Genomic DNA, 18,139 nt, shown 5'->3' with positions numbered 1-18,139 from the left:
TGGAATGAAAAGCTCTGATTTAACCCATCTTCAAGCCTGGTTTGCATATTCCTCTCTCTTCTGGCCACCTTGTCTAGACACACTACACTGAGGCAGTGCCCATCTTACATGATATTGACACATTGTCAAAAAATGGGCAAACCAGGCACGGTGGCTCATGCCTATAGTCCTATCACTTTAAGAAGCCGAGGCAGACAGATCACCAGAGGTCAGAAGTTCGAGACCAGCCTGGCCAACATGTTGAAATCCATCTCTACTAAAAATACGGAAAAAATTAGCTGGGTGTGGGGGTACACATCTGTAATTCCAGCTACTTGGGCGGCTGAGGCAGGAGAATTGCTTGAACCTGGAAGGCAGAAGTTGCAGTGAGCCGAGATTGCGCCACTGCACTCCAGCCTGGGTGACAGAGCGAGACACCACCCAAAAAAAAAAAAAAAAAAGGCTAGCCCAGATTTGGTCTGATACATTCAGAAAAAAAGCAAAACAGCCACCTCTGACCTTTTCTTTTCCTGCAGTGATGCAGTTCAATACAACAATGGCTGTAGGTATGCTGCCGAAATATCATTCAAGTGAAACGGAAGGGCTTTCCTGGCCGGACACAGTGGTCACTCCTGTAATCCCAACACTTTGGTTGGCCAAGGTGGGAGGATTTGTTGCGGCCGGGAGTTCAAGGCTGCAGTGAGCTGTGATCCCACCATTGCATTCCAGGCTGGGCATCAGAGTGAGGCCTGTCTCTAAAAAACCCTTCACTCCCCAAAAGGATTTGCAAATACCAGCCTTTCGGGATGACATGGAGGAACATTAAGATACAGATGCTGGGGCCTAGCCCTGTTGATTCTAGTTCAGAAACTGAGGTGGGGCCTGATTTAACTCCATCACTGGAATCCATTCAGGTTTGGAATTTTCTGGGTTGGACAGTGCAAGAGAGATCATAAAGTAAAGTCACTGTGGACTGAAATGAGCAGATAAAGTTTTCTGAGCGTGGTGAAATATGCTCTGGGCCTCACTTGGGAGGGCTGTGGCCAGGCCTTGAGTCCTCGGCTCAGTGGGATCTTCTGAAACAGCCTCCAAGCTGTGCCCCCGCTTCCTTTGCTGTTGGATGACCCCCTTCAGCGGCTTTGGTGCCGATGGGAATAAGTCGACCTGAGCGGAAGGTCAGCCCGAGTCTCAGCCCAGCAGCCTCCCCGCACCTGACCGGGCTCTGGTCATGCTGCCGTCTCTGCGGTTCTCTGCGGAGTCATAGTTTCTGTACCTTGAAGAGAGCTTCCCCTTCTGGGACCCAGAAACCCAGGAAACTCTGAGGAAAAAAGCAAATGAAATTACTGAAGACAACTCTGTGGCGGGGAGATGGAAAAGAGGCTCTTTGTTTTTGTTTTTTATTTTTATTTTTTATTTTTTGAGACAGAGTCTCGCTCTTGTTGTCCAGACTGGGTTGTAACGGCTCAATCTTGGCTCACTGCAACCTCTGCCTCCCACATTCAAGCGGTTCTCATGCCTCAGCCTCCAGAGCAGCTGGGACAATAGGCGCAAACCACCATACCCAGCTAATTTTTGTACTTGTAGTACAGATGGGGTTTCGCCATGTTGCCCAGGCTGGTCTCGAACTCCTTGTCTCAAGCAATCCACCTGCCTTGGCCTCCCAAAGTGCTGGGACTACAGATGTGAGCTACTGTGCCCAGCCCTCACTGTATGGATTTTCTAAAAAAAAAAAAAAAAATTAAATTTATCTTATTAGGCCAAAAGGTAAATTAACCTTTTCTCCTCTCCTTTTTTTTTTTTTTTTTTTTTCTTTTTTTGAGATGGAGTCTTGCTCAGTCACCCAGGTTGGAGTGCAGTGGTGTGATCTGGGTTCACTGCAAGCTCCGCCTCCCGGGTTCACATGGTTCTCCTGCCTCAGCCTCCTGAGTACTTGGGACTACAGGTGCCCGCCACCACGCTCGGCTAATTTTTTTTTTTTTTGTATTTTTAGTAGAGATGGGGTTTCACTGTGTTAGTCAGGATGGTCTCCATCTCCTGACCTCATGATCCACCTGCCTTGGCCTCCCAAAGTGCTGGGATTACAGAAATGAGCCACCGTGCCTGGCCTCTCCTCTCCTTTTTAAAGAGTATTTCCTTGATAAACCTTCTAATATAAATAACTTTTGTGCGTTTGATATGTATCTAAATCTTTTAAAAAGGTAAATGAACTTCTTGCCAACATTACAACCCAGTTACAACCCAGGAATTTTTTTTTTTTTTTTTTTTTTTTTTTGAGACAAAATCTTGCCTGTCACCCAGGCTGGAGTGCAGTGGTACGATCTTGACTCACTGCAACCTCCACTTCCCGGGTTCAAGCAATTCTCCCATCTCAACCTCCTGAGTAGCTGAGACTGCAGGCGCCTGCCACCACGCCTGGCTAATTTTTGTATTTTTATTAGAGACAGGGTTTTACCTTGTTGGTCTGGCTGGTCTTGAACTCCTGACCTCAGGTGATCTACCTGCCTTGGCCTCCCAAAGTGCTGGGATTACAGGCGTGAGCCATGCCGCCCGGCCACAACCCAGGAATTTTGTTCTCAAGAGCCTGAGAGTCTTGTCTTTGAAATGTAAGCCTCGAGGAAGATAGTGTCCCTATCCTCCTGTTGCCTAGGGAGTTTAGCCTAGGCACCTTGAGCTGTTACTACCTGCTCGTCAAGGAGATATGAGAAGTTTTATTTTTTCATCGGATACAGGTAATTAACTAGCATGGATGGCCACCTTGATTTCCAGGTGAATTTAGAATGAGCATTTAAGAATGCATAGCAGGCCAGGCGCAGTGGCTCACACCTGTAATCCCAGCACGTTGTGAGAGGCTGAGACGGGCGGATCCCTTGAAACCACACAGAAATCAAAAGAAGGAGTTTGAGTCCAGCCTAGCCAATATGGCAAAACTCTTTCTCTACTAAAATACCAATATTAACTGGGCATGATGGCTCATGTCTGTAATTCCAGCTACTCGGGAGGTGTAGGCACAAGAATCACTTGAACCCAGGAGATGGAGTTTACAGTGAGCCAAGATCACACCACTACACTCCAGCCTGGATGACAGAATGAGACCCTGTCTCAAAAAAAAAAAAAAAAAAAAAATGCATAGCAAGTCCTTTTACATGAGGATGAGTTACTGTTTATCTTGAGAGCGTGTATGCAATGGATTGTATCTACCAGGCTATATAAAAAGGCGGCTTTGGTCAGGCACCATGGCTCACGCCTATAATTCCAGCACTTTGGGAGGCCTATGCGAGCGAATTTGGAGGTCAGGATTTCGAGACCATCCTAGCTAACATGAGAAGACCCTATCTCCACTAAAAATACAAAAAATTAGCCAGGCGTGGCAGCACGCACCTGTAGTCCCAGTTACTTGGGAGGCTGAGGTAGGAGAATCACTTAAACCGGGGAGGCAGAGGTTGCAGTGAGCTGAGATTGCACCACTGCACTCCAGCATGGCAACAGAGTGAGACTCTATCAAAAAAAAAAAAAAAAAGGAGGCTTTATTTCTCTTTGCATCTCATTAATGGATCACCTGTGATGGGCATCACAGTCTGGTTTAATGTTTATTCAATAATAAAAGTGTTTTCTTTATTTTCTGAATTTGTGGAGAGAATATTCTAGGTTAACAGAAGGATTGATTGATTGATTCATTGATGGAGTCTAGCTCTGTCACCAGGCTGGAGTGTAGTGGCGTGATCTTGGCTCACTGCAATCTCCACCTCTCGCATTCAAGTGATTCCCCTGCCTCAGCCTCCCAAGTAGCTGGGACTACAGGGGCGTACCACCACACCCAGCTAATTTTTTGTGTTTTAGTAGAGACGGGGTTTCACCATGTTGGTCAGGATGGTCTTGATCTCCTGACCTCATGATCCGCCCGCCTCGGCCTCCCAAAGTGCTGGGATTACAGGTATAAGCCACTATGCCTGGCCTCAGAAGAATTTATTTTTAGTCTTTTCCTTACCAGTTTTTATGAAACAACTGGGCAGGAACACTGTTAGATTTCATCAAAAAATTGTGATGAATCATTGTCCTTATGATCCTGTTTTTGAAAAGTGACATTTTAATTGTAAACCAAAAATAAAATTCTAACCCCCACAACTGACTGACTGGACTCTGCTGTTCGCCAACAGGATCCAAAATAAACATGAAAAACTAATTCACGTCATGACAGGAAGGAGAGGGTCAGACATACCTTGTCATACTCTCCTCCCGTCAGAGTTTAGGCACAGCTGACCAACATTAGCATTAGAATACAGGTCATAAGACTGACAAAACAGGCTCTTTGTATCAGTAAGATACCAACTCCAACCAGACTCTGATATAGCATCACGTGACACATAGCTGTCCTTGAAGGGAATCGTAGTATTTTACCCCATAATATATTTTCTTTGAAACACTTTAAAATAGTCCTGCAAATCCATCTCTTTGGGGGAAATTTGCATTCTGTAGAGAATCTCCTTCCCTTACAGAAAAGACTCCAGGTCTCTTCTGGAGAGTCTGACACCTTTTAAGATCCAATAAGAGATATTTATCATCTATTCTCTCTGAAGTCTGTTCTGAGGCTTCACCTACATAACAAGAACCTTGGTTTCCACAATCCTCATTATCTTAACTCAAGCTTTTCTTTCCTCTTTTCTTTTCCTCCTTCTTTTCTCTTCCTTCCTTCCTTCCTCTCTCCCTCTCTCTCTCTCTCTTTCTTTCTTCTCTGTTGCCCAAGCTGGAGTGCAGTGGCACCATCATGGCTCACTGTAGCCTCAACTTCCCAGGCTCAAGCGATCCTCCCATCTCAGTCTCCTGAGTAGCTGGGACTACAGGCAGTTACCACTACACCTGAATAATTTTTTTTTTGTAGAGGTGGGGGTCTTGCTCTGTTGCCCAGGCTGTCCTTGAACTCCTGGCCTCAAGGGATCCTCCCAGCTCTCCCTCCCAAAATGCTGGGATTACAGGCATGAGCCACCACAATGGCCCATTTCTTTATATAGTCTTCCAACTCTTCAGCCAATGCTTAACTCTGAACCAACTGCCAATCTTTGAATCTACTAGTGACCTGAAAGCCTTTCCTGGCTGACCCAATGTATACCTCCCATTATTGATTGATGTCTTTGCCTGTAACTGCTGTCTCCCTGAGATGTATAAAACCAAGCTGTAACCCAACCACTTTGGGCTCACGTTCTCCAGACCCCCTGAGGCTGTGTCACCAGCCATGGTCACTCAAATAAAACTCTTTACAGACTTTGACTGTTTTTGGTCAACATAACCTAACCCTAAACATAATCCTCCTGGGGAAGGTAAGATCACAGGCATCTCTTTTCTTCGTTCGATTTGTGTGTGTATTTCCTGATTTCTCTACAGTTTTTAGGCATTCGCTGTGTGATCTAGAAAAGCTACATTGTCTCGCTCCATCGCCAGGCTGGAGTGCAGTGGCAGTGGTGCGATCTCGGCTCACTGCAACCTCCGCCTCCCGGGTTCAAGCGATTCTCCTGCTTCAGCCTCCCGAGTAGGTGGGATTACAGGCACGAGCCACCACGCCTGGTTAATTTTTGTATTTTTAGTAGAGACAGGGTTTCATCATATTGGCCAGGCTGGTCTCTGTCTCTTGACCTCGCAATCCGCCCTCCTTAGCCTCCAAAGTGCTGGGATTACAGGCGTGAGCCATCGCGCCCGTCCACAAATTCTATTTTCTTTTTCTTCCTTGGAATGCATCGCTGGACATTTATCCAGTCCTAGTATTTGAGTGCAACTTCTCTTAGCATTTCAGCGCAGGGACCATGATATTCCCTTTGCTTTCCTTCTCCTTATGGGAAACTCTGTTCTAACCCAGAGGTCTTGGGCTCCAGGACCCAGTCAGGCAGCCCTGGACTGGACCCTAAAAGGGAGTAAAGACAAATGCGAAGTTCAGTCCGGGGTTCAGGGCTGCCAAAGTTCATAGCCTGGAGCTTCTTAACCTTTAGGCGGGGTAGAGACATTTAAAACAGCCCCTAAACTTGAGGAGCGCCTAGGCTCATGGGAAATAGAGTCTGGCACTTGTCCTGGCCCTGGGAGGCGGACTTCCGGTGCTCTCCTGCGCGTGTGCACCTTTCTCTGTGTGCACGGCGCGCCGCCGCCGCACTGCCCTCGCTCCCTGTGAGTCTTCAGGTCACGGCTTGCTCTGGTTCCCAGGCTTTGGCCTCCAGTGGACTAGAATCGCGGAGCTTGCGGGGCTGGACGCAGACCTCCAGGGCCAGCACCTAGGCGGGCGCGGAGCTATGTGGGCCAGGGTTCGCGCGGGCTGGAGGCAGGCTCGAGCGGGGACCCCGGAGTGTGAGCCCCGGAGCCGGCTTCGCTGGGGCCAGAGGGGCCGGGCGGGAGGTGGCGGCGAAAGCGAAGGGGCGGTGGGACCCGGGCCTGGCCCATGTGTGTCCTTGGCGGCCTGGCCCAGGCTGCAGCTGTACGGTGAGCCCCAGGGAGGCAGATCTGGGCAGCGGGAAGGACACCCGCCTGGATTTGCCCCTAGGCCCGGCCCGGGCCCGTCGGGAGCCAAACAGCCTTGGTGAGGTGGAGAGGAGGGGACCTCGCGAGCAGACGCGCCACAGCAGGCCCGCCCCGGCCTCTCGGGAGCCGTGGGGCAGAGGCTGCCGAGCCCCAGGAGGGTAGGTCTTGGGTTTTGGGGCTCGGAGCGAGAAGGGCCTGGGTGAAGTCACCGTGTGTTGGGGACCTTAGAGTGTGGGGCAGGGGGAGGGTCCCGATCGCATGCAGGAGAGATGGGTGTTTGGGTTTGAGGGCAGGGTCCAGCTGCACCGAACAGGCGCTGCATGGGAAGATCTGGGAGGACAAGGCTTACGGGGACGTGGAGGGTGTCCCCAGCCTCAGCTGCGGACGTCGTCTCCACTCCCCACTAACCCCTAACAGCCCTTCCTCCTCCTCTCCGTGCTCCAGATTTCGACTGCCTCTAAACGTCTGTCAGCACCTCTGTTGTCTCATTTAAGTATCTGCTGATTTCCCCCCTTAGATCTGCCCTGGAGAATGGTAGTAATGCAGCAACAGTCTGCAGGGATTCTCTTGCTGCCTCAGTTGCTAGGGGAAGAGACTGGGCCTTAGCAGGTGGACGACTTGACCAGGTCACCGGCTTTGTGGGTAGAGGTGCTCATAGTAGAACTCAGGAGTCTTATCTCCCAGGCCAGTGTTCTTTCTCCCGTATCCTAGTTTTCTTAATAGAAGATGATTAGGTGCAGCAATAATCAAATTTAGTTAGATAATTTAGAAACAAAACCATATTTTATACACGTTCATTTCTGAGCGCTCACATACTCAATTCCTTTGGCCTTTTTGATTTTAAGCAATTTAAAGAGACAATAAGGAAATGTGGGCGAATGCAGTGGCTCACACCTGTAATCCCAGCACTTTGCGGGGCTAGGGCAAGAGTATCCCTTGAGACCAGGAGTTAGAGACTAGCCTAGGCAACATAGGGAGACCCTGACTCTACAAAAAATAAAAAAGTAGCCACACATGCTGGGATGCACCTGTGGTCCCAACTACTCAGGAGGCTGAGGTGGGAGGATGGATGGAGCCCAGCAGGTTGAGGCTGCAGTGAGCTGTGAATGCAACACTGCACTCCAGCCTGGGTGGCACATTGAGACCCTGTCTCAACAAACCACAAAAAACATGAGCCGTATGATGGGATTTTTTTTTTCTTTTTGCAGGTTGTATTTGATGATGGCAGATTGTTTGTAAAAGGAGTCATGTTACCCATGAGAGTCTAACTCGTCTAATTACTACCTGATTATCTTAGAGTTACAAAGTTACAAGTGCGTGCTTCCCCATCACGTGTGTGTGTGTGTGTGTGTGTGTGTGTGTGTGTTGAGACAGTGTCTCTCACCCAGTCTCAGGTGCAGCAGCGTGGTCTCGGCTCACTGCAACCTCCACCTCCCAGGTTCAAAGGATTCTAGTGCCTCAGCTTCCTGAGTAGCTGGGACTACAGGCATGTGACACTATGCCTGGCTAATTATTTTGTTATTTTTAAGTAGAGAGGGGATTTCGCCGTGTTGGCCGAGGCAGGCGGATCACTTGAGGCCAGAATTCGAGACCAACCTGGCCAACATGGCGAAACCCTGTATCACTCTTTTAGGCCCTTCTGAGTGTTTGCAGGCTGAGTGTTCACAGGGTGTTAGCCTATTGAGCTTTCTTTTGTGGTTCTTACGCAGGAGATTCCTGCCTTTGCAAGCCAGAGCACTTATGACTTCAGTGACCTGCTTCTCCCCCTCTAGGTCTACCAGCCACAGTCTCTGCACGTTTCCAAGAGCAGCAGAAAATGAACACATTGCAGGTGAGTTTTCCTGCTTATGTATATGTTCCACTACTTTATTTTATGATGCATTTTCAGAGGTTTGTAAGAATTCATGCTTTTTTTTTCTTTTTTTTTTTTGAGATGGGGTCTTGCTCTGTTGCCCAGGCTGCAGTGCAGTGGCATGACCTCACTTCACTGCAGCCTCCACCTCCTGGGTTCAAGCGATTCTCCTCCCTCAGCCTCCCAAGTAGCTGGGATTACAGGCGTGTGCCACCATGCCTAGCTAATTTTTTGTATTTTTAGAAGAAACAGGGTTTCACCATGTTGGCCAGGCTAGTCTCAAATTCCTGACCTCAGGTGACTCCACCTCAGCCTTCCAAAGTGCTGGGATTACAGGCATGAGCCACCGCGCCCAGCCAGGATTCCTACTTTAAAATGGGAATGTGGAACTAGACATTACCCTGTAAAATGTAGTGAGTGTGGCAGATCAGCACCAAAAGTGATTTGTGAAGCTTGTATGTATGGGTAGCATATTTTAAGGCTGTTGAAATTGAGCCGCACCCAGGGCTGATATTCTTTGCAGTCATCACAAAAGGAAAATGTCGTTTGTATTAGTCCATTCTCACACTGCTATAGAGAAATAACTAAGACTGGGTAATTTACAAAGAGAAGAGGTTGAATTGGCTCCCGCCTGCAGGCTCTGTCATAGGAAGCGTGGCTGGGGAGGCCTCAGGACACTTACAGTCACGGGGAAGGCGAAGGGAAAGCGGGTACATCTGCCATCACCAGAGCAGGAGGAAGAGGGAGGGGGAGGCGCTACACACTTTTAAACAACCACGTGTTGTGATAACTCACTCAGTATCAGGAGAACAGCACCAAGAGGGAAATTGCCCCCATGATCCAGTCACCTCCCACCAGGCCCCACCTCCAACATTGGGGAATACAATTGAACATGAGATTTGGGCGGTGACACAAACCAAAACCATATCACCATCCGTGACATCGTTTGCATTGTCACCATCCATGACATCGTTTGCATTGTCACCCTCCATGACAAGGTTTGCATTGATTATAAGGAGAAACCAATTTTGTTACTTGTGGATTTAAAAGATTTTCTAGGACTTGGAAAAATTTCTTCATTCAAGTTGATATAATTAGGGATAGCTTTCCTGATAACCATTACATTACCGTAACTTATGGCTTATTCTTGGTGCTTATGTAAGCAGAGGGCCTGCTGCCCAAGGAGAACTTGGTGCATATCATTTTTCCAGGGACAGAAATTCTGTGGTCCAAGTAGACAGAATTCTGTTTTTACTGTTGAGTCCTAGATCATGGGGGGAATGAATGACGTGATCATCCTTCAAATACTTGTTCTTCTTTCTGTTTGGGTTGCACAGCAAGCAATACAGTTACTCTCTTGTGAAGATTTCCTATTTCTGTTTCTCATTTCAGTTCTCAGCGTTTTAGTTTTGTCCTTTTCACGTTGCTGAGTCAGTCAGTAAACATTACCGGTGATTTAATTGCAGTCAAATCCAGCGGGCATTTCCTAGCCCTACCTCACAGGACCCTTTGTCTGCCTTTGACATCTGTTACTTCCAAACTGATATTTTCTCCATGGAGTCTCTCTTTTCTTGGCTTTTAAAGAGATTTATCTGTAAGTATTTCTGTTTGTCTTTAAATGATGAAGTCTGTTTTGTTTTGTTTCTTTTTTTCTTTTTTTGAGATAGGGTCTTGCTCTGTCACCCAGGCTGGAGTGTAGAGATGTCATCACAACTCACTGCAGCCTCAATCTCCTGGGCTCACAGGATCCTCCTGCCTCAGCTTCCTGCCTAGCTGGGACTACAGGCGCACTCTGCGACAGCCGGCTGATTTTTTTTTGTATTTTAGTAGAGACTGGGTTTCACCGTGTCACCCAGGCTGGTCTTGAACTCCTGAGCTCAGGCAATCTGCCCGCCTCGGCCTCCCAAAGTGCTAGGATTACAGGCATGAGCCACTGTTCCCGGCCTAGAGATGTATTCTCACTGGATTGCTCAGGCTGGTCTCAAACTCCTGGCCTCAAGCGATCCTTCTGCCTCAGCTTTCCAGAGTGCTGGCATTACAGGCATGAGCCACCACACCTGGCCCGGACCCAGTTTTTTTTTTTTTTTTTGGAGACAGAGTCTCGGTCTGTCACCCAGGCTGGAGTGCCTGGCTCACTGCAAGCTCCACCTCTTGGGTTCACACCAGTCTCCTGCCTTAGCCTCCGGAGTAGCTGGGACTACAGGCGCCCACCACCACGCCCTGCTAATTTTTGTATTTTGTTTAGTAGAGACGGGGTTTCACCGTGTTAGCCAGGATGGTCTCGAGGCCTGGATCCACTTTTATCCATGTCCAAATGGTGTTTTTCCCTGAGCTGTTTTTGATTTTCTTCCACCTCATGTGAACTGTAGTGTCAGCTTATCTAGTTCCAGGAAAAAGCTTTTTGGTATTTTTATTGAGATTGCATATTTATAAAGTAATTTAAGGAAACTGATATCTTTGTATTATTAAGTTGACCTTAATAATACAACTAATTTTTTTTTTTTTTTAAATAGATATGGGGTTTCACCATGTTGTCCAGGCTGGTCTCGAACTCCTGACCTCAGGTGATCTGCCCGCCTCAGCCTCCCAAAGTGTTGGGATGACAGGTGTGAGCCACCGTGCCCGAGCACTTTTACTTTTTCTTATATTCCTCTAATTGTTTTCTCTAATTGTAGATAATGAGCATTTTATTAATACCTTGTTCTTGATCTTCGTGGGAGGTATGTAGTTTTTCCCTGTTAAGTAAAATCCTGACTTTTGGACCAAGAAGACTGAGGCATAAATGTGTGTGTGTATGTGTGTGTATGTGTATACACGCAAACTGTATATATGTGCTTGTGTGTAATTGAAATACATATGTCACATACATATCATGCATACTATTGCATATTAGGGTGTAATATTTGCATTTGTGTATAATTGAAGTTAATGAATGTTAATGAATGTTAATGGAGTCCCAGCTGCTCACTGGGGAGGCTGGGCAGGAGGATGGCTTGAGCCCGTGAGTTTGACGCTGCAGTGAGGTATGACTGAGCCATTGCACTCCAGCCTGGGCAATAGAGGGAGACCCTGTCTCAAAAACCAAAACGAAGAAAAGATTCTTTTAATTTTTTTGTGCTCGTAATGTGGATAGCTTGACTAGGAAAGAAAACAAGTCCACTCTGCCTTTATTAGGAAGTAAATGTGAATTTGTTTTAGTTGCAAAGCCTCATTCCTTTTGTTCAGCTGCCCCCTAGTGACTCCATGTGTGAAGAGTAAGGTCTGAGCTGTTCGGATGCTCTGCATAATCTTTTTTAGTAAGTATTGCTGGCAAGAGAACTACAATTGAACATTTTATCCTGAGAGTTGTTTTTTTTTTTTTTTTTAAGATAGTGATTTTAGGGCTAATAGTTTCATGTCTTTTTTTTTTTTTGGTTTTCTTTTTAAGAGCTGGAGTCTCACTCTGTTGCCCAGGCTGGAGTGCAATGGTGCTATCTTGACTCACTGCAACCTCTGCCTCCTGAGTTCAAGCAGTTCTCCTGCCTCAGCCACCTGAGTAGCTGGGACTAAAGGCATGCACCACCACACTTGGCTAATTTTGTATTTTTAGTAGAGACGGGTTTCTCCATGTTGACCAGGCTGGTCTCCAACTCCTGACCTCACATGATCCGCCTACCTTGGCGTCCCAAAGTGCTGGGATTACAGGCGTGAGCCACCGCGCCTGGCTAGGGATAATAGTTTTTTATGTCCTTTATAAAACTGTGAGCGGTGCTATTGCTAAGAAAGATGATTTATACAAAGGACTCAGTTACTCAATTCAAACCATGTTCCTAGTAACTGGTACATTTCAGGTGGTTTTCTGTTGAGTTAGTCTTCTTTAAGGCTCTGTTTAGTTAGACTAACTTTTAAATTATTTTATCATTTTAAATGATTTTGACTTTTCTGGCCAGCGATGAAGGCAGTTTAGTGTCATTAGTTTTAGTATAAGAAAATAGACACTTCCATAAATAGGATTGGTCCTGTAAAAAGAGGAATCTCTCTATTTTTATATATATATATCTACATATAGATATATATAAATATAGATGGATATATAAAAATATATATAGATATATACAATATCTATATATATATAAATATATATGTGTGTGTGTGTGTGTGTATATATTTTTTTGGAGATGGAGTCTCACTCTGTTGCCTAGGCTGGAGGTCAGTTCCGTGATCTTGGCTCACTGCAACCCCCACCTGCCGGGTTTAAGCGATACTCCTGCCTCAGCCTCCCGAGAGGCTGCGACTACAGGTGTGCATCACCATGCCCGGCTGATTTTTTGTATTTTTAGTGGAGATGGGGTTTCACCTTGTTGCCCAGGCTGGTCTTGAACTCCTGACCTCAGGTGATCTGCCCACCTTGGCCTCCCAAGGCTCTGGGATTTCAGGCGTGAGCCACCACACCGGCCTAAGATCTCTATTTCTTTTTGTTTGTGTTTTGCGTTTAGATCTATATTTCTTATTCTTCCTCCACTTGCTTTTGGCCTATGCCTGAGATTGTAAACACGGAGCTTCGTGTCTTCGTGTGAAGGTGGTGTTCTTCCGGAAACGCCCGTGTCCCGGGGTGGGTCTCGTGTGAAGCAAGCGCTTTACCAAGATGTGAGATACAAGCTTCCTAACCGGGAGATTGTGAAAGGGGAGGGAATGTGGGCAGAATCCTGAGCACAAGTGGTTAGACTTCATTGACAAACGGGGGGCGGCAGTACGGAGGTTCTGAGAATGCATTTGAAGCCAGACCCACTCCTCTCACGGAGGATTTATCAGGAGGAATAAGGAGAGCTGCAGCACATCAGTGTTGGACCCACTGCATCGCCTGTGGTGCACTGGTTGACTGTAGGAGCTTCAGAGTATTCCAGGAGGTCTGGTTCTTTGATGACTCATCAAGATTTGGAGCACAGATACCCATGCACTGCAATAGTGACGCTTTCGTCACCTGGGGTTTTGTTTTCATTTCACTTTAAGAATGTGCCGTGTGATCGTATTTCTAATCCTTTTCACTCTGGAATCCTGCCCTTACCATATTAATGTTGAATAGCATCTCAGGTTTCATTTCACAATGCGCGCGTGGAGTTGGAAGGAATTCAACAGACGGACAGTTTTTGTTTATCAACCAGCGGCCTTGTGACCCAGCAAAGGTATTTACAATTTTTTTGTATTAGTTTATCCTTTATGCCTTTGACTTTTAATGGATAACTTTTTTTCTGATAATAGGCAGATAACATGGAACTCAGGACTTTGAGAAATATGGCTTTAATGTTATCTTATTTTGGGCATTTACAGAAGTCTACTGCAGATGGCCCCCAACTTAAGATGTTTCAACTGAAGATTTTTCTGGCTGGGTACAGTGGCTCATGCCTGCCATCCCATCACTTTGGGAGGCCGAGGTGGGTGGATTGCTTGAGACCGGGAGTTCGAGACCAGCCTGGCCAACATAACAAAACCTCGTCTCTACTAAAATACAAAAAATACCCAGGCGTGGTAGCCCACGCCTGTAATCCCAGCTACATGGGAGGCTGAGGCAGGAGAATCACTTGAACCTGGGAAACGGAGGTTGCAGTGAGCCAAGATTGTGCCACTGCACTGCAGCCTGGGTGACAGAGTGAGACTGTGTCTCAAAAAAATCTGTATTTTTCTACTACTTTACCTTGTTGCGAAAGTTATTTTTGCCTTAAATACCATCCTTCAAATACCTATGTAACCATTTTTTTTGTATAGTATTCAATAAATTACAGAAGATATTCAACATTTTATTATAAAATAGATGTTGTGTTATTTTGCCTATAGAGTAATGTAAGTATTCTGAGGCAAGGCTGAGATAGGTTATCACAAAGGCATTTTTGACATACAATATTTTCAACTTATGGGTTTATCAGGGCATAACCCTATCATGAGTCAAGGAGCGTATCTATCTGTGTACAGTTTTTTTTGTTTGTTTGTTTGTTTTTTTGGTTTTTTTGAGACAGTGTCTTGCTCTGTTGCCTAGGGTGGAGTGCAATGGCGTGATCTTGGCTCACTGCAACCTCCACCTCCTGGGTTCAAGTGATTCTCCTGCCTCAGACTCCCAACTAGCTGGAATTACAGGTGCGCACCACTACACCTGGCTAATTTCTTGTACCTTTAGTAGAGATGGGATTTCACCATGTGGCAGGATGATCTTGAACTCCTGACCTCGTGATCTACCTGCCTTGGCCTCCCAAAGTGCTGGGATTACAGGTATGAACCACCGCACCTGGCCTCTGTGTATAGTTTTTTAAATTGCATATACATGAGTGTGTTTGTATGTGAATATATACATTATATATGTTGTGTGTATATATACATAAATATATAAACACTTGTTAATTACCGGTATATTTATTATTGTAAAAACTAAAACTATTTGAAGAAACTAAACATTTTATAACATTCTGTGTCACCGTTCAGTATAGACTGATTACATGGTTTCTATATTTTCTATAGATTTCTATATTTTCTCTTCTTTCTATTTTCCTAGGAAAATAAGGGTTCGGATTGCTTCTGCCTCAAATGTAAACCGATCATCTTGATATGATTACAGCACAACATTGTACTTCAGTAATATTTTCTATTTCTGTTTTTTTTTTGAGACAGAGTCGTGCTCTGTCGCCCAGGCTGGAGTGCAGTGACTCGATCTCGGCTGACTGCAACCTCCACCTCCCAGGTTCAAGCAATTCTCCTGCCTCAGCCTCCTGAGTAGCTGGGATTACAGGTGCATGCTGCCATGCCCGGCTAATTTTTTGTATTTGAGTAGGGATGGGGTTTCACTGTTCGAGAACTCCTGAGCTTAGGCAATCCCTCGGCCTCCCAAAGTGCTGGGATTACAGGCATGAGCCACCGCTCCCAGCCCCTGTTTTTTAATGATGCTTTAGAGTTTGCTTGTAATTTGCCAGATGTGCTTGAACTTCTAAATTTTTTAACCTGTAGTGTGATGGATTCATAATTGTTAACTATTTATATTCTATTATAATTATTTATATTAATTATAACAATAATTAATGTGATATTTTGGTTTATTTCTAATGACATTTTAATGTCATAAATATGTTTCTGTGTACATTGAATGTGTTTTATGAATATTTAAGCTGTGCCCGCATTTCACTAGAATTTCTCGTAGAGTAACTTTAGGTTGGAAAAAGATTCAGTTTTAGGGATCTGTGATTAGCGAAATACCACTTCATGAGTTATGAGGAAACTTTTGGTGTGGATATATTCATTATCTTGATTGTGGGCATAGTTTCACAGGTGTTTGTGTATGTGTCAAAATTTGTGAAATTGCAGACTTTAAATATATGTAGTTTATTCCATGTTAGTCATATCTCAGTAAAGCTGTTAAAAGATGTATTCTGGCCGGGCGCGGTGGCTCAAGCCTGTAATCCCAGCACTTTGGGAGGTCGAGACGGGCAGATCACGAGGTCAGGAGATCGAGATCATCCTGGCGAACACGGTGAAACCCCGTCTCTACTAAAAAATACAAAAAACTAGCCGAGCCGGGTGAGGTGGCGGGCGCCTGTAGTCCCAGCCACTCGGGAGGTTGAGTCAGGAGAATGGCGGTGGGAGGCGGAGCTTGCAGTGAGCTGAGATCCGGCCACTGCACTCCAGCCTGGGCGACAGAGCGAGACTCTGTCTCGAAAAAAAAAAAAAAAAAAAAAAGATGTATCCTTAGGCCAGGTGTAGTCACTCACGCCTATAATTCTTTGGGAGGCCAAGGTGGGCGGATCAACTGAGATCAGGAGTTCGAGACCAGCCTGGCCAATGTGGTGAAACCCTGTCTGTACTAAAAATACGAGAATTATCTGGTTGTGGTGGCATGTGCCTGTAATCCCAGCTACTCTGGAGGCTGAGTCAGGACAATCACTTGAGCCCTGAAGGTGGAGGTTGCAGTGAGCCAAGATCGCACCATTACACTCCAGTCTGAGTAACAAGAGTGAGACCCCATCAAAAAAAAAAGAAAAAAGGAAAAAGAAATCCTGCCTGTAGTCCAAGCTACGTGTCAGGCTGAGGCGGGAAGATGACTTGAGCCTCGGAGGTTGAGGCTGCAGTGAGCCATGATTGCTCCACTGCACTCCAGCCTGTGACAAGGTGAGACCTTGGCTCAGTCAAACAAAAAAAATTCCCTTCTAAGAACATACTGGTTGGTTAGAATAGTATGTTGTTAGAATGTGGGGGGCCGGGAACATTTGTCATTTATTCTTTTCTACTCCTTGTATTTTGTGCAGGTCTCCAGACTTGTGAACGAGGTCTACCACATATATAATCGACATCAGTATCCATTTGTTGTTCTTAACATTTCTGTTGATTCAGGTAAGTTCCGTTGGCATTTCAGTAAAACTAGTGATTAATGCCTCAAAGAATAAAATGAAGCCGGGTGCGGTGGCTCACGCCTGTAATCCCAGCACTTTGGGAGGCCAAGGCAGGCGGATCACAAGGTCAGGAGATCAAGACCATCCTGGCTAACACGGTGAAACCCCATCTCTACTAAACAAAATACAAAAAATTAGCTAGGCGTGGTGGCAGGTGACTGTAGCCCCAGCTACTCGGAAGGCTGAGGCAGGAGAATGGTGTGAACCTGGGAGGCGGAGCTTGCAGTGAGCCGAGATCGCGCCACTGCACTCCAGCCTGGGCGACAGAGCCAGACTCTGTCTCAAAAAAAAAAAAAGAATAAAATGAAATTATACAGCTCTGCTCTGACCGGAATGAGATAACAATTTATGGTCATGTAAGTTTGTTTGTTTGTTTTTTTGAGACAGGGTCTTGCTCAGGGTTTCACCATCCATGTCCTGTAATCCCAGCACTTTGGGAGGCTGAGGTGAATGGATAAGTTAAGGTCAGGAGTTCAAGACCATCCTGGCTAACACAGTGAAACCCCGTCTTTACTAAAAATACAAAAAATTAGCCGGGCGTGCTGGTGGGCGCCTGTAGTCCCAGCTACTTGGGAGGCTGAGGCAGGAGAATGGTGTGAACCTGGGAGGCGGAGCTTGCAGTGAGCCAAGATCGCACCACTGCACTCCAGGCTGGGCAAGAGAGCGAGACTCCATCTCAAAACAAAAAGCAAAAAAACCGTAACAGTATAGTTTAATGTGTTTTTAGTTTGAAGTTATTCAGTCTGTCCTTTTCTGTGATTTGTTTCTTTCTCTCATTATTTTGTTTGTGAGATTCACCCAAGTCATGCGGCAAAATTTGTTTTTTTGTTCGCTATACTGTGTTCCATTACAGTCAGATACCATAATTTGTGAATATTTGAATTGTTTCCAGTTTTTTTTTTTTTTTTTTTGAGACAGAGTCTCGCTCTGTTGCCCAGGCTGGAGTGCAGTGGCCGGATCTCAGCTCACTGCAAGCTCCGCCTCCCGGGTTCACACCATTCTCCTGCCTCAGCCTCCCGAGTAGCTGGGACTATAGGTGCCCGCCACCTCGCCCGGCTAGTTTGTGTTTTTTAGTAGAGACGGGGTTTCACCATGTTAGCCAAAATGGTCTCGATCTCCTGACCTCGTGATCCGCCCGTCTCAGCCTCCCAAAGTGCTGAGATTACAGGCTTGAGCCACCGCGCCCGGCCTGTTTCCAGTTTGGGGCTATATTGAAGAATGCTGTCATGAACATCCTTATCCATGTCTTTTGACGAGCATCCATAGTTAGTTCTTTTTTTGTGTGTGTGAGGGAGTCTCACTTTGTCACCCAGGCTGGAGTGCAGTGAAGTGATCTTGGCTCACCGCAACCCCCGCCTTCCAGGTTCAAGTGATTCTCCTGCCTCATTCTCATGCTCCATAGTAGTTG

General features: G+C 46.1%; 1 protein-coding gene across 1 annotated transcript in view; it reads left to right on the top strand.

Moving 5' to 3' along the window:
* Nucleotides 1-6,069: 6,069 nt before the first annotated feature.
* The window catches only part of LOC111530386 (protein PMS2CL-like), a 13,971-nt gene continuing 1,901 nt past the window's right edge, over nucleotides 6,070-18,139 (top strand). The window contains 5 exon segments of the mRNA XM_023197590.2: nucleotides 6,070-6,632; nucleotides 8,247-8,305; nucleotides 13,389-13,488; nucleotides 13,634-13,737; nucleotides 16,588-16,672. Of these exon segments, the coding sequence (XP_023053358.1) occupies nucleotides 13,705-13,737; nucleotides 16,588-16,672 (118 nt within the window). The 5' untranslated portion in view covers nucleotides 6,070-6,632; nucleotides 8,247-8,305; nucleotides 13,389-13,488; nucleotides 13,634-13,704.

This window comes from Piliocolobus tephrosceles, chromosome 8 (genome assembly GCF_002776525.5).
Source record: "Piliocolobus tephrosceles isolate RC106 chromosome 8, ASM277652v3, whole genome shotgun sequence".
NCBI lineage: Eukaryota > Metazoa > Chordata > Mammalia > Primates > Cercopithecidae > Piliocolobus > Piliocolobus tephrosceles.
This window is presented reverse-complemented; position numbering and strand designations above follow the sequence as displayed.